Source organism: Mugil cephalus, chromosome 11, assembly GCF_022458985.1.
Source record: "Mugil cephalus isolate CIBA_MC_2020 chromosome 11, CIBA_Mcephalus_1.1, whole genome shotgun sequence".
In the NCBI taxonomy this organism is placed as follows: domain Eukaryota; kingdom Metazoa; phylum Chordata; class Actinopteri; order Mugiliformes; family Mugilidae; genus Mugil; species Mugil cephalus.
Genome location: NC_061780.1, coordinates 10,869,154 through 10,884,818, shown reverse-complemented (window position 1 = coordinate 10,884,818; position 15,665 = coordinate 10,869,154). Strand labels below are relative to the sequence as shown.

Sequence of the window (15,665 nt, the reverse complement as noted above, 5' to 3'; positions counted from 1 at the left end):
TTGTGAAATGTTTTTTTGCATGCAGCAATCTCTTGCCAATTCGGTGTATTTGCACTAAAAGCCAAAAAAAAGCACTTGATGCAAAGATTTTGTGCGCTAGAAAAAACATTCTTTAAATTGTGCTTGTACACACAGAACATGTGCTGCTAGTTTATACTGTAGAATGACTGATGCACTGGCATCTGCGCAGAGCAGTTGGAAATGGGTTCATATTGAGTCTTTAAAGCAAAAGTGTCGAGGCGCACACTTCTGAGTGGCATACTTACAGGACCGAGTGGGTAAGCATGTGTAAACCACAGTAAGCCTGGGTGCGATGTGTGTGTTACACTTACAGCAGTGTGTGGCAGTGTGTGGCTGAGCTGTCTGCTGGTGGGAGTGGAGGTGGGGGTGGAAGTGGAGGTAGAGGTGGAGGTGGAGGTGGAGGTGGAAGGCTTGCAGTGGCCCTCGCTGCCTGCCCTGGGTCTGTGCCAGGGGCAGGGAGAGGGGAGCAGTGCAGGGCTGTCCACGCATGAGCGCATGCTCTGCTGATGGGTCAGAACAACAGCACACACTTCACACTCACACACAGCATGCATGGAGCTGGGCAGTCCAGCCACGCAGTTAGTGACATGCGTTTCAATATTTCACAAAAACATTACCTGAAGTGTCCTAAAAGAGGAAATAGACCGACTGAAGGTCTTTGTGTAATGTAACCAAATACTAATTCATTATCACTGAATACTGCACACCAATCAGGCACAACAATATGACCACCTTCCTAATATTGTTCTTTGTGCCTCCAAAACAGCTGTAACTCATCAGGCTTATTCCATGTCATCCCACAGATAGTTGATACTTGATAATTTGGAGGCCAGGAAAACACCTTGTGCTGTTTCCATTATTTGTTCCGAAACCGTTTTTGTGTGTGTGTCTGCGATGTGATGACTGCTGCCATCAAGGAGTGTCATTGCTATGGGGTGGGGGAGTCTGGTCTGGTCTAGGTGGGTGCTACATGTCTAAGTAACGTAGAACATGAATGCAAGGTCCAAAAGTTTCCCAGTATTACACTGAACTGTCACAAGATAGTTATTTACGTCTCCTGTCAGTGGTCATAATGTTGTGGCTGATCGGGGTATATGCAATCTTTCCAGAATGCAGCTATTTACAAACACCTGAATTTGTATACAGTACTCGCAAAACCTTCCCTTTGCGTGAGCTGTTTCATGCCGTATTCCTGATACGACCAGTACCTTCACCTCTTTTAGTCCACTTCAAGAAAACACATATGCAGTGTTAGGTTAAATGGTCAGAACAGCCACAAACTATCTGGAAAATCCAATTATCACAAACAAAATCCGACATGGGGCTCAGGCAGCTCAGCACTGTCAAGTTAAGTGGTGGGGCTGTCCTCAGCTGAGGTCATGCTCCTGTGAGTCATGCATTTTCCATTCAGTGCAGTGACACAAATACCTAGATGCCGTCATCACAGAACATTTTCATTAGTGTTAATAAATTTGTCATGTTTTGGACATTACATCTGGCATGGCAAACGAAATGTGAAATGTAACAAACTGGACCTGACGGTGAGTTGACAAAACAAGGACTGAGGAATAACTCAACGTCAAAACCACAAAAACCACGACCACATCCCGGTCTGTCCTCTTTACCTCTAGTCCGAGTAGCGGCCGGGCCTCCAGGGCTTTCTTCGCCTTGTTCTCCTCTCTGACAGGAAGCAGGGACTGGAGGAATTTAGGCGGCTGAGGGGAGAGGACTTTGAAGGGGCTGGAGCCGAAAAAGGTGGGACTCTCTGGAACCAAGGCTGTACAGGAACATTCAGTAGTTACAGTGCAACTGGATTTAAAGTAACGGTTAGACACACAGAGTGCGTAGAGTGACTTCTTTGATTTTACCTGAGTTCTCCTTGTTTTTTATTGGTGTGGTGCAAAGTTGGCCATCCAGAGGACTGCAGTTAGTGTTGGTGTCTACGTGATCACAGTGGTCCTAGACAGTGAGATACAGTTTACATCAGTTTTGCTTATCAAAATAAAAACACGTGGGCAAAGAGTGACTCCTAAAAGCATCCTGTGTTTAAACTGTGATCAATCCCATTCCCAAAACATGGGGAAAAAGTCAGAAAAGTTGCAGCCTCATTACAGTTACACAAAAATAAGATGTTGTTAAACTATACTGGGCGTACCTTACAGTCTTCATCCTCACAACCAGTCAGGTCTGTTTTACTACATGAATACTGGAGAGCGAGAAACAAGATGATGTCAGTTCTATTATCACCGTCAAACAGTAAAGTATTTTCATGGCAACGCAGTGACTGATGTGTTAATTACATGCTGTACATTTGGTGTGCTGATACTCCTCCGCAAGTGTCTCCCCTTAACAGCCAGAGCTTCCTTTACCGTCACAGCCTACGGAGGGAAAACAGAAGCATCTTTGTAGTTGTCACATAACAGATGGGTGATCGCGATCCGAGTGATGTGCTCATGTGACTCGATACCTGTCGTAGCCTCTCCAGACTCAGGATGTTCTCCACTTCCAGAACTCCTCGTGTGTATTTCTCTATGTAGGTTTCTCCGTCCTGAGTCTCCTCGCTGTCCCCGCGAGCCGCCATGAGGGCCAAGGTTTCCCTCTCCTCCGGCTCCTCCGAGGCCTGGAAAGACAGCAGAGGAGAAAGCTCGATAAGAACGAACCCACGAAATCGGTCGCTGGCGGCAAAACGAAACTGCATGTTGTATAAGTCTGCAGAAGAACCCATTTTCAAACCAGACCCGAGCTTGTACCTTTGGTATGTTGGAGACTATCTCGTAACTCACACCACAGGAGTAAAGAGTGTTCTTGAGGGACATTCTTCTCTTGAGACTCTGAGTAAAACTCTGTATGAAACAAACCATGATAATCAGCGGAGCACAACTCAGTGCCGTAAACCTGACTTTTGCTTTGACACGTGTGACACTGACCTGTTTGTTGTAGATGTTGACAGCAATCCTCTTGCGGAGCACCAGCTCCATGGAGGCAGGGTGGCTGAGCTGCACCGTGGCTTTGATGATCAGGTAGATGCGTTCATTGGGCGATGTGACCCGGTTGAGGTGCACAGAGTCATGGATGGACGAGTCCCACGAGCACACTGCGGACACCTGCCAAAAAGGAAGAGAAGAGCCGAGTTTTGTTCATGCATTTCCACTGGTGGGAGACGTAAGAGCACATGGAGAGACACGGCTTACAATGATGTAGGTGGGCTGTGGCTTTGGGTTGGGCTAATTACCATTTCATGACACAGTTTAGCACAGTAAAAGAGGTAGTGATTATTGCATGGGTAGTGCTGCTGCCCAACATCAAAGAAAAATAAATGAAGATTTCTTTTTATTTTTACTCCCCCATGCACGCTGAAACCCACGCAATTACACAATTGGGGGCAATTATTCAATTATGCACATAATTGTCAGAAAATAGCCACTAAAAGTAAAATGCGCTTTGTGTCTGTGAGTTATTGTGTCAGAGAAAATTCAGCACGGAGCCTTTGTTAAACCACTAGCACAAAAACACGTCTGTCACACGAAAGAAATGATCTCCAAACAACGAGAAGCTGGACGACACAACAGAGGAAACATCTGAAGTTGACAAAAAGTCTCACAGAGGAGGAGGTTGTATGACAAAACCACAAAAGTAGACATCTATGGAAAAATGCAGCTACTCTGTCCAGGCCACTCTTTCTTAAAGCGATACACTCACACAATGATTTTACATGTTTTTTTCTTAGACTTATGTGCAGAAAAGTAGCTATATCTCAAGGTGTGTGTTTTCTCTTTTGGCCACAGGGGGGCAGTGAAGCCTTCGCTCACCTCCTCATCGCTGTGCCTGATGATGGGCAGATAGAAGAACTGGCTGCCGTGTTCTTTGGGCAGGATGGAGTTAACGCCTGCGGCATGTGGGCCGGTCAGCTGCTCATTCACTGTCAGATTATCCGCTGGCAGCACAAAAGATTAGTTAGTATTTGTAAAGCCACAGAGGAAGCTGCGAAATGAAAGTATGTTTTTGCCTCACCGTTTAAATCCAGGAAGAGTACAGGAATGTGAGCTTCCATCCCTGCAGGTGGAGTCCTACAAGTAGTTAAATGTTAGATTTATTTTGAGAAAAGCAAAGGGTATACATGAAGTGAATGCAGTTATTATTATTATTATTTTTTTTACCAGTCTGCAGGAGCTCCCGGGATGCCACTGCCAGGTGCAGGTACCAGCACTGCATTCCTCTCTTCGGTCAGGCCAACCCATTGCTCCACCAGCCGAGCTTCACGCTCAATGTCCTCCTCTGATTTTTCTGAATATGTACGATGCGGAGTAGAGATGTTTAACCTCAACTGAAATAAACTAGTCAAATAAAGAAAACCTCATGACCCTCACTGCGTGCAGGGTCTGAGACTCACCATGCTTGTTGATGATTTTCTTGATTTGTTCATCAAGATACTCCCGGCGTTTGATCAGCGCATCCGACCAGCGCTCTCTAACACAGTTGAGATCCTCTTCCTGGAATCAGACAGAATCAATGCCAGCTGGCTCAGTGGGGCAGAGGATTGGTTGCAGAAAACACTGAGGTGCTACCAGAGGATAGTGAGTGTCAACAGGCCTGGTCTGTTGAGGCAGGGTGGGGAGGGGGCGACACTGCTAACACTTTGGAGAAGCTATGCAAGAGCTCATTCAGATTTTTTTGTCTTCGCCTTAGGTCTGTAATTTTGGAAATCCTTTAAATGCAACCTTTAACCCATTTGCAGCTCTCACACACATCACTTACGCACGCTCGCATGCACATCCTCACACGCACCCACAAACTCCTACCTGAATGTCATGGCACCACCCAGAAAGTTTACCCACCTCTGTAACATCCACAGCACTGAACAGCACTCAAAGCCAACCACATTACTCCTGACGCCAGCACACTTTCATCATGCACAGTACTGTAAATCAAGCAGCCATGCAATGCCCATGTGATTAAGTGAGGCTTATTAATTCTGCAGTTCTCCAGTGGTGACAAGCAAACTGTAGCATTAGTGCGAGGAACCAGAGGGGAAAGGCAAAAAGGAGTTGTTGGAGGACAAGACCCTGGCAGGCATGCTGCTGACTGGGAGCTCAGCCATGGGTGGGACTGTATTTTGCGTCAGTGGCTGCCAACGAATGGCTGGTGTAAATGATAATTACAGCATCAGAAACATTGAAATGTGCAGCTGCTGTTTGATAAAGCACGTCTTTAGTCGGCAAAGGAGGCACAGTCCTCGGCCTCCTGCCTCAGCAAAAGGCCTAGACACAAACACATGATCAGTGGGTTTCCTTCATGCTGCAGAGTGAGCTACAGGGGGAGCAGCAGCAGGAGGAGACTTGGAGGGTACCTGGTAACTATCCATATCGTCTTCCGTCTCTCTCTGGCAGGAGAGAAGACACTCAGTCAAATGTGGGGAACCAGTAAAGGGCCTGACATGGCACCTCAGAGCGAACCACTCTGTGCTTGTGTAACTTTCTGGGAATCTCAAGTGATGGGAAAGAACACTTAACAAGGGTTTTATGACAAGCTCTTCAGGAAATATTAACAAGCTTCAATTCCTGTATTGTAAAATGAATTAATGTGTGAATTCCTGGATTGTGCACCAGGAGGCTGCGGTGCCAGAACAAACGGGAGACTAATGAGTTCATTTCAGCTATGTCGTTTTCTGGGAAGCCTTAGGCTGCCAGCTACACAGATGCACCAATCACGGTACAAAAGCCGACAAAGACTTACTGAATACTGCATCTATATATACAGTATATATTATATACACTGATCAGGCTTAACATTATGACCACCGACAGGAGAAGAAAATAACATGGACCATCTTGGGGTAGTTCAATGTTCTACCAGGAAACCTTTGAACCTGGCATTCATGTGGATGTTACTTGGACATGTAACACCCACCTAGAACATATTTTAGTAAAGGAATAAATGGAGGTAGAAGACGTTATTATGTATGTACGTTTATGTCAGTTATGTTTATCTTAACATTTTAATCCAAAATGATAACAATAATGTATATGTATAACGCTGAGTTTAATATAGAACACATATAGTAGGTAGGGGGTCCCTGCCTAATCTCTCCATCAGCTTGGGGGTCCTTGGTCTGGAAAACGTTGAAGACCCCAGCAATTTGCAGTACATAAAAAAAAAGCTGCAGCTTTCTTTTTTGCTGGCCTCCAAATTCACTAGATCCCAAACTGATCAAGTATCTGTGGGGTGCACTGGAACAAGCCTGATCCACAGAGGCCCCTCCCCTCAACCCACAGGAGCCAAAGACGCATATCCATCTGATGAGTCACAACTGTTTTGGAGGCGCAAGGGAGCCCTTAACACTATAAGAAAGGAAGGTGATCATAATGTTATGCCTGATCGATGTATATACTGAAAGAGCATACGTTTCCCAAAAGACATATCTTTTAGCACGTTTTAATACAGGATCGCTTACTGATAAATAATCATCCTATTGTCAGTAAACTATACTCATTCGCATGTGTGAGAACATGCCAGGATGCGTGTCTCACTGACCTGGTAGCTGTCGAGTGGTCTCTGCAGTTTGGTGGAGCGAACGGACACGCAGCCGATAGAGACAGACAGCAGAGCCTCCACCAGCAGAGGGAGAGTGCCTGAGTTCTGGACCGGCTTCACGTACACCTGCAGCCTCCTGGAGTGACCCTGCTCGGAGAAATTAAAATTCATAAGAAGTTCCGAGCCAGCTTGTCCTGAAAGGACCCTCCTTCACGGCTCTTCTCTGACCTGTCGCAGCTGGAAGACTCCTCCTGTGCTGATGTCTCTTCCGGGGTGCAGCTCCACGGATGAGTACTCTCCCTGCTCGTTCAGCTCCTGTATGGAGATCCACAGCTCGATCCTGCGGGACACCTCGCTCCACCTACAACGAGCAACAGCCAGGATTAGGAAGGTGTGAAATTCCACTGTGCGTTCATGTCCGTAGGTGCATGGGATACATCTGACCTGTCTCGAAGCGTCTGGGTCTTGGCCTCCAGTGCATCTAACTCCCAAAGCGAGCGTCCGTTTCCAGCACAGCGGTGACCCCACACCTCTATCGCCAACGCCCCATCCGATATAAACTCTAAAAACTCATCGGTTACGTGCACAACGTAGTCCTGGACGAAGACACGAATCAGATAATATTTATGATATAAGTGACAAGAATTTAAAACGTGTCCAAACAGTTAGTCATCCTGACCTTGCAGTGATCGAACTGGACAGTGAACTGAGCGTCTGGGCTTCGGGGCGAAGGTCTGTCTGGGCTGACCATGGGAGGAGCCACGGCGGGCTCCCCATGCTCCCAGAAGGTGTACTGACAGAAGACGAAGTTGGACAAGTTGAGCGGCAGCCCCGTGGCCTCCCTGATCCTCACCTACAGCAAAGAAATAAAGCAGGATCAAGGTTGTTCTCAGTTTTATTTCAAAACATCTACCTCGGCCGCGGCCCATCAATGAGCACGCTATACCCTGCAGGTGAGCCTCTTTGCCATGTGGACGATCTCTCCGTTGGTGTCCATGACCTCGTAAAAGCTACTCTCGCTGGAGTTCTCCGATGAGTCGTCTCCCCCAGACAGGCGCTCCGGTACAGGTCCACTAACTCGCATCAGCTCTACGTGCAACCTGCCTGCTACCTGCACACACAGAGATGGCAAAAGTCTCCAAATCTCGCTTAACAAAAAAATTTGTTAAAAACGTTTAAAAAAAAAAGTTAAGTTAAAAAGTGTTTTTTGAGACCTTTTTATGATGGATTTCCATTAATGTATCATTCTTAATCCGTGTTTGTTTGTAAAGATGCAACCTCACCTCTCCCTGCTGGCTGATGATGGGGACAGCATACTGCAGTTTGACGTCATGGAAAAGGCACTCTAGAAAAATGTTGGCCACTCCTATCAGGTTGTGGTTCTCTTGGGCCTCGTAGAACGGATCGCAGTGTTTACTGTTGGCTTTGTTACACTGGAAAATGTAAGAGAGTAACAGACTCGATAAGACCGCTCTTTATTTATTTATTTTATTTTAATTTTCTGTTCATCCTTTTCTATTTCTGGCCCTCTGTATCTCACCGTCTCCTCTGTGCCTTCTTTCCAGTCTCTGTAGTGGTCTCTCATGTCCACAAGCTTGTTCTCCAGCTTCTCGATGGTCCACACCTGGGTTCCCTTCCCTTTCCTCCGCACCTGTATGGCCGGTTCGCTCACTATTGCTCCACGCTACGTAGAAACGGATTAGACGTACCGTGTTTTAGATTGAAGGGTTAAGAACTCAAAAAAAAAGCCCAAAAAGCGTAGTCGTTATTGCTGTCTGTTCAGAGGTCTGACCTTGCGGTTGGCGCTGAGGTTGGCTGCAGGAATTTGAAGAGTGACCTGGTAGTCGGTGAGTTTGTTCATCTCCTCGGCCAAAAAGTTTGCTTCTCGCACCAAAGTGTTGGCTTTGACAACCTGCTCCCTGAGCCGGGAAAGGCTCTGACGAAAAAGCTCATCCCTGACAAAAAAACAACACACAGACACGATTCAACCATCAACCAAACCATCCATCAATAAAACAATAAACAAAACTAATCCTGTGTCTCAGATTTGGCCTTTTTCTTATTTATTTTTTTAATAATTTTGTATGTGTGTGCTCTCTCCACTAACCGCTCCTCGGTCCAGAGTCGCAGCTTGCCGTGCGGTGTGTGCGTCGCGAACGGAAGGCGGTCGCTGCTGCTGCGGTGGTGCTGCGCCGTCTTTTCAGGAGACAGCTGCTGCCGCAGAGACTCCAGCTCTCGTTCATACATCATCCTCTGTTCCTCCAGAGCCGTGCGCTTCTCCTCCAGGTACTGCTTCTCCAGCACCTGGACCACATTCTGCATGGGGTCTGCGCACGGAGGCAAGGAAACATTGCACGCTTTAGAGCTGTAACTCGCAGAGGAACGAATGGAAAGCGATGCTCGGATAAAGCAACAGGACAGCTGCAACCTCCGGTCTGCATTTCATTCTAAGCTGACGCATCATCACTGACTGACTGTAGCTGCTGGGAAAATCCCCAAAAGTTTTAGTTTTTTTTCTTACTGTAACTTCTGACCGTCTGTCCTAGCAAGAAAAGTCAATGCTTTGTTTCATTTTTAGTTATTTTTTTCTAAACTGAAAGGCGAGAACTTTTGTTCTACAGTATTTCGTCTCTAAATCATGTTTTGGCTGTACAGACTTCACAGCTGTGGCCTGGAAAACTAAAGGTAGATTGCAGAAGGAAGATTATCCTAATCGTACCATTGCTTCCGAGAGTCTTCATCATGACCTCCATCTGGGCAAACTCGTAGCTATAGTCCTGCTCAGAAGAGGCCTCGCTGGCCGTCTCCACGTCTGCCTCCACGAAGCTCTCTCTGGGAGAGGCCCTCTCCAGCTCCTTCAAGCGGTCCCGCCGCTTTCGTTTGGGCAGATTGATCCTGCAGAGCAACGGGACTTTGGTCAGTTTCAACTCAGCAACTGTTAGCACGCAAAAAGAAAGGACTCGTACCTGAAGAAGTGATTGTTCCCCCATAAGATACGGTCTCCGTGCCACAGGTGTACTAATGAATCGATCATTGTACCATTCACACATGTCCTGCAGAGGAGAGAAATGATAAGTGAATATGTCAAATGCCGTTAAAATCGCTTATATTATAATCTTTCTGTAAAAAAAAAAATAGAATGGTCTAATTGAGAAGGAACAGTCCTTTTGTGGAGGGAGTGAGACGCTGGATCTGATATCAAAGTCAGAAGCTCAGGTCATAAGATTCCTGTACAGTGAGGTCATGTGAAACACTGAGGTCCAGTCATCCATGAAGGAGAGAGACAAACGGAGAGGGAGCGAGACACGGACAGATAGACAGATAGAGAGTATGGCTGAACTGGCTGTATAGCAGCTCACCTGGCATTCCCTATGGGCATCAGGGTGACATCACCATCTGGGCAAAGCTCCAGGACGCAGTGTTCCGGCTGGATCCCGATCCCAAAGAGCTGAATATCCTGAGACGTGTCTGCGCCCACACGTGTGTGCTCCTACACACAGGTGGAGGACAGATTTAGGAAATGACAGCGACGGATCTGAGTGTGATCACATCCGGCCTTATACAGGTTGTTTTAATATACTGAGTATTGCAAAAACACTTCATGTAAGAACTTGTCAGTTTCAGGGAGATCAAAAACCTAGGACAGAACAAAATAGACTTGTGGCGCTTTGCTCTTTTTTCATTTAGGGGGCGTTGTTAAACAAACTTCCCAGCTTCTAGAGGATGTCCGACCCTGCAGTGAGCAAACCCATTTCACATTACCGTAGTCATTCCACACTGATATGCCAGGCAAGCCTGCAGAGCCCAGACAAAGGCCTGTTGTTCTGTAAGCTGCGCAGACTGCTTTCTCACATGCCTCTGCTCTTACAAGTCCAACTCGATGGTTTGCTGTTCAGCTACAAAATCTAGACACGGACTGCTCGTTTCTGCTGTCACGCTCTAATCTGGGTCACTTTGCCGTGTTTCAGGGCCTCTGGCAGTTACTGCCGCGGTACGTAGTTTAGCTTCTGTGCCGACGTAAAGTTATTATGACGTGTTTTGGACTAAAATAAATGCTCTGAATACATCTATTTTAGATTGTTGTGTTTTGTATGTATAGAGATGAAGTAGACTGATGTATCTATGATTCCATCTATAATTGATTGTATATGTCTTATGTATATACCTATGACGCCTTCCTTGGTTGAATATATCACTTAAACTATAATTAAAATGTTTGCAATTAGCATTTAAGCCGCGATTGTGCCTTGCGGTGTGGAGAATATTTTATCTTTTTTTTTTTTATAGAGATCCTAACGTTTAAATTGAATGGACACGGTGCAACAGATGTAGATAATCGGATTTAACTGGTACAGAAATGACTTGTGCTTATATTGATCAAAGCGCTAACAGAAAAGGTAAAGAGGCAGAGACTGGAAAGACACAGTAAAACTGTCTGACCTTCAGGTAGTAGACCAGCAGCTCGTTCAGGGCAGGATCTGCGTTCAGATTGACCAGGAAACACTTGTCTTCACCCACTTTAATCCCAGATGTTTCCAAAGAGATACCCATGCTTTCCAGCTGCTTCTGACGCTCCTGTTAACGCACAGACAACGACGGTGTAGGAGTGCATACAAGTACACCGAATCAGTTTCAGAATTTACTTGAGTGATGTGCGTACAGTAGCGATCTCCTCCGTCTTTCTCAGCTTCTCCTCCCAGGTGACAGTCATCTCCTGAATTAGCTTCTCCGATTCCTGCAGCTTCTCCTTCAGCTCAGGAGCCTTCATGGACTGACAGAAAGCAAATAATAAAATATTAGACACCGTGACGTGCGGTGGCTTACCTATTGAGGAGCGCGTTCACCCGGCCCTCTCACCTCGGCCTGAGAGAGCTGAACTTTGAGCTTCTCCACCTCTTCCCTGAGCTCTCTGATGATCCGAGCATTGGGGTCCTCGTTCACCACAGCGTGGTTGACGATCCTCTTGGCCCTGTCGGCATAACGCAGCGTGGACAACGTCTCTTCGTAGTTATCGGCGGCGGGACTCACTGTGGCTATCATGGCAGTCTTGCTGTTCCCGCCAAGGTTGTCCTGAAGACGAGACAGATGTATTGCAAAGTAGGCAGAGCTGCTGAAATTTATCCTTGCAGTTTTTGGCACACTTTCCACACGTCATTATGACAACCAGAGTCAAACCTTCAGTAGCCATGTGAGGACCGAGTCTCTGTAAGGCACAAACTTGGCCTTCCCCTTCCCTGCAGACTGATCAGCTAGGGCAGAGATCACACAGCCTAATGTGGTGAGAGACCTGAAACCACACAAAAGTACGTCTTAAGATTACCAAATGATCCACACACAACTCTAGCTCCTGCACTTTAAAATGTAAACGCACTGACTTGTTGATATTACTGCCTTCTTTGAGTCTCTCCCCTGCAGCTCCAGTCTTGGACACTCGCTCGCTTCCCGCCAGGTCGACCAGACTCAACTTGCTCACCTTCTCCCCTGAATTCTGTTCACAGCCACAAATTGGGGGGTCAGATTTGGGATGAATGCGCGGTGCGAAGGCACGTGAAGGAAAGCAAAAAAACAAGGCTTACTCCAGACTGCAGATCGTAGAGCGTCTGTGTGACAATGATGCTGAAGACGGCATGAGATCGGCTGCTCTCCTCGTTCATGTTGGTGGCTGCGACCGTGCGAGATTTGTTCCCCTCAGACATCAACACTTCAATGTCCTAGAGATAAAGAGGAATGTAAGGGAAGAATGAGAAAGCGATATTTGGTAAATACTCACAAAGAGCACATATCATGGGATTGGGCAACGGCTGCAAATGGAGCGTTATGATTACAGTAAAGGCGGAAGGTATTCACATTTCATTTAGCCGGGTAACAGGCGAGGGGCCAAGGCTGTGGGAAATCCACTGGACTAATATCAGGCACAGGAGAGCACAGAGGAACAGGGTGGAGACGTTTGAACTTAATTAAGGAAAGACCTGCCAACAGTTGGCATCGAGACTACATGAAACCTCATGACTACACCCCACATCGGAATATGTGTCACTGGAGATTCTGCAGGATTTTAAGATGTTTATTCCAAATGTAAATCAGTGACTTGACAACTGGGGATACAAGATAAATGCGTTTCTGCTGGATGCCATAAATCATCTCCGTGTGTTAGAAATGTCTGCAATAGAGGGGCGGATCCGGCCTCGTCTCTGGTGGCATCATGATGACAGAGGGGCGAAAGACTCACCTCAAAGTTGGTCACAGCCAGCTGAGACAGACCGTCCACATATGGACCCAGGACTTTGTGTTCCCGAACTTTCAGGGACTGTCGGCCCCTAAAATAAAAGAGAAGGCAGCACGAAATAATTGGAAGAAGGCGAGAGGGAATATTTATTACTTTCAATCAGGGATATTTGTGCAAAAAAAAAGAAGGAACAAAGGAAATTCTGTTTCATAATGAACATTTGATTTGATATTCTTTTTTTTTTCCAATGCATTTGGCACTCGTTCTCTCTTTGGAAAGGCTGAAAACCTTCAAACCTTGATCAGGATGAATGAATGTTTCAGGGTTTTGAGCGGCTCATGTGTCTTATTAACCTGATTCTGGGAACCCCAATTCAAAATGTTTAATGTTCTTTTTTTTCACAGGGAAACTGGAAAAGGCATTCTTTGGTATTTCATATATTCCATGTTCAACCAAACATATCTGATTTCCTCTTCTTCTGTTCCTAGAAGAAAGCTAAGTAGCTTTAAACATTAGGGCGCTGTAAAACCTCAAAAACAGGAGTGTGACAGCCAAGACCAAATAAATAGATTTAATCTTAAATGAATCGACAAAATAAAATATCGCACCAGGAGTAGTAAGTGGTGGTGGAGTTGGCATGAGCATAACAGGCTGCAAATATTAGCAACAGCGGCATTATCTGTAATAGTAATGGTAAACTCATTTCTATGTTTTTGATAAGTCCCCAAACAGCAATTAAAGTAAAGTATATATTTGTTTGTAGAATTCCTTTTTAATTTCTTATTGCTAAGAAATGCATGTGGCACATAAGTTAAACTCAGGAAGCTGTCAGGTGTTTCCAGTCTGTGTACACTTTGTGACTTTGAAGAAGTAAACACTGGCTGTGGTATGGAGGTGTGATCTAGCAGAGGTGAGAAAACCAAGGGAGTGCGAGGTTTGCTTTACAGCCAGTAGGAAGCTGCCACTGAAACGGGCCTGGCTGCATCTTTAGACATCTGCAGCGCACAGAGCGCTGCGCTGTAGCCCCTCTCCCAGACCGCTCTCCGGCTCCCGGCTTCACTAGCAGATCTCCCTGAAACAAACCCATTCACAGCTCGCCCTTCCTAGCAGCCTGTCTGCCAACCCACATCAGATCACAGAGGCGAAGAATGCTGCAGTGTCAGGGGAAGATGCTGGCCGTTGTTCTGCCGGAAATGACTGGGTTGAGCTTCCTACTCACACCAATCGGTCGCAGACACAACAGAGCTATAAACGGAGATGCAAAGCAGCTCAAAGCGGCGGATGGGCCGCTGCCGGCGCTCTTTGGTGCGAATCAAGACTTTGGGAAAGTTATGACACACATTCCAGATGTGTCTTTCAATCTAGTCCCAAAGTCAGTCCAAAACATTATCTCACAGCAAGAACACAGATCAGACTCACCCTTTGGGATCTAGCAGGTCGCGGACCTTCTCATTGTAGATCTCCATGTAGGACACTTCCACCTTAAAGGAGTGGGCCTCGTTCTCCTCTCTGCGGACCCTTTCAAACAGCGAGCAGCAAAGTCGAGGGATTAAACCTGGCTGCTCTCCATTGCCCATCATGGAGAAGGACTTTCCTGAGCCTGTACGCACAACAGAGTTACACATCAATGACAAATCAACTTAAAAAAGCTGAATTTAATAACGCTGGAACTCGGTTCTCTGATTAGCATCCTAATCCTAATCTGTGCCCATCTGGAGAAAACCACCTAAAGTAATCACATTGGAGCAAACTCTCAGCCTGTTATACCATTAGTGAGGTCACAGCAGTGTTTTTATCAAAATGGTAACAGGTGTTTGGACAGTATATTTAGATAGCATGCTCTCTTTAGCACTGACTAAAGAGAGGCTGAAGCTGATGGACGTTTGGTGACGTTATTCACACTGAACTGCTAACAACTTGTGTTCTTAATGAAATTAAGGCTGCCTTAAAATGACAGCCTAAAAGCCACACGCCACCCAAAGTTTGCAACATTCAGAAACCTTCCATTCACATCGAGCGACTGGAAGGTCGTGGAAATATTCACGTCCTTCTCTTCAAAGTAGGTGGGTCCCTCTAGGACAGGAAGTGGAATAAAGAAGCTAATTTGATCTAGGGCGAGGAAGGATATGAAGTGATTCACCAGCACGATCAGAAATCCAAATCTTCCTGTTGTTCAAACTTTCTACAGACACATCTGGAGACAACCCAGTCTGCAAATGTACTCACAGACGTAACATGGATCATAACAGAGCCCATTCATTATTTATTAATTCAACAAAGACAGCACGAGCTAATGGATTTAGCAAAAACGTAGAATTCATCTGGATTTGCAGTTACCTGTTTGTCCATAGGCAAATATGCAGGCATTGTATCCCTGGAATGCATTTTCAAGTATTCCCTCTCCAAGGCACTTGAACACAACCTCTTGACCTTTGGGAGAAAGAATCACCATGGAGATTGTGGTAAACAAATGAACAATTGAACAACTGAGAAGAGTAATCTAGTACTATCTGGTCGCCATCCTAAAATCATGTATTGGCAAGGGGCTGCAAAACAATGAATAAGATTCATGAAAGGTGGCAGATTCCTGTCTGGCCGTATGGAAAGTACAAATGCCAGTCTGTGTAGAAACATCTCTTGTGTTGCTCACTGTCGTGCCCCTGCTGAATGGGACAGCTGTTTAATGAGCTAAATAAAGCCTTGGCTCGGGCCCTTGAGGCAGCCCTCAACTGAACAGATTGGCCTGTCGCTTCAGCACAAAGTAGACGCAAGCATTGAATTTCTATCACAAATTCGGAGCGATATCGACAATGATTATGCAAATCTGCCTCGGACAGGCAGTAATAAGCCCTCTTCTATAGATGCTAAACAAACTGTGGCTGTAACC

General features: G+C 46.0%; 1 protein-coding gene across 9 annotated transcripts in view; it reads right to left on the bottom strand.

Moving 5' to 3' along the window:
• kif13a (kinesin family member 13A) overlaps positions 1 to 15,665 on the bottom strand; it is a 34,653-nt gene that overhangs the window by 3,946 nt on the left and 15,042 nt on the right. For 4 of the 9 annotated variants that reach the window (XM_047598647.1, XM_047598649.1, XM_047598648.1 and 1 more), the window contains exons 5-38: positions 15,116 to 15,208; positions 14,198 to 14,378; positions 12,782 to 12,869; positions 12,129 to 12,263; positions 11,928 to 12,040; positions 11,728 to 11,839; positions 11,410 to 11,622; positions 11,213 to 11,323; positions 10,993 to 11,127; positions 9,912 to 10,042; positions 9,519 to 9,605; positions 9,272 to 9,447; positions 8,660 to 8,879; positions 8,345 to 8,507; positions 8,093 to 8,236; positions 7,836 to 7,985; positions 7,499 to 7,663; positions 7,232 to 7,405; positions 6,997 to 7,148; positions 6,781 to 6,913; positions 6,553 to 6,699; positions 5,369 to 5,401; positions 4,412 to 4,511; positions 4,179 to 4,305; positions 4,033 to 4,088; positions 3,831 to 3,955; positions 2,949 to 3,125; positions 2,772 to 2,864; positions 2,489 to 2,641; positions 2,322 to 2,399; positions 2,177 to 2,227; positions 1,890 to 1,980; positions 1,647 to 1,798; positions 333 to 524 (exon numbers count right to left, since the gene is read on the bottom strand). In XM_047598647.1, coding sequence (XP_047454603.1) covers positions 333 to 524; positions 1,647 to 1,798; positions 1,890 to 1,980; positions 2,177 to 2,227; positions 2,322 to 2,399; positions 2,489 to 2,641; positions 2,772 to 2,864; positions 2,949 to 3,125; positions 3,831 to 3,955; positions 4,033 to 4,088; positions 4,179 to 4,305; positions 4,412 to 4,511; positions 5,369 to 5,401; positions 6,553 to 6,699; positions 6,781 to 6,913; positions 6,997 to 7,148; positions 7,232 to 7,405; positions 7,499 to 7,663; positions 7,836 to 7,985; positions 8,093 to 8,236; positions 8,345 to 8,507; positions 8,660 to 8,879; positions 9,272 to 9,447; positions 9,519 to 9,605; positions 9,912 to 10,042; positions 10,993 to 11,127; positions 11,213 to 11,323; positions 11,410 to 11,622; positions 11,728 to 11,839; positions 11,928 to 12,040; positions 12,129 to 12,263; positions 12,782 to 12,869; positions 14,198 to 14,378; positions 15,116 to 15,208 — 4,451 coding nt within the window. The remainder of the gene's footprint in view (positions 1 to 332; positions 525 to 1,646; positions 1,799 to 1,889; positions 1,981 to 2,176; positions 2,228 to 2,321; positions 2,400 to 2,488; positions 2,642 to 2,771; positions 2,865 to 2,948; positions 3,126 to 3,830; positions 3,956 to 4,032; positions 4,089 to 4,178; positions 4,306 to 4,411; positions 4,512 to 5,368; positions 5,402 to 6,552; positions 6,700 to 6,780; positions 6,914 to 6,996; positions 7,149 to 7,231; positions 7,406 to 7,498; positions 7,664 to 7,835; positions 7,986 to 8,092; positions 8,237 to 8,344; positions 8,508 to 8,659; positions 8,880 to 9,271; positions 9,448 to 9,518; positions 9,606 to 9,911; positions 10,043 to 10,992; positions 11,128 to 11,212; positions 11,324 to 11,409; positions 11,623 to 11,727; positions 11,840 to 11,927; positions 12,041 to 12,128; positions 12,264 to 12,781; positions 12,870 to 14,197; positions 14,379 to 15,115; positions 15,209 to 15,665) is intronic. The other 5 variants (XM_047598651.1, XM_047598655.1, XM_047598653.1 and 2 more) reach the window with 3 other exon arrangements.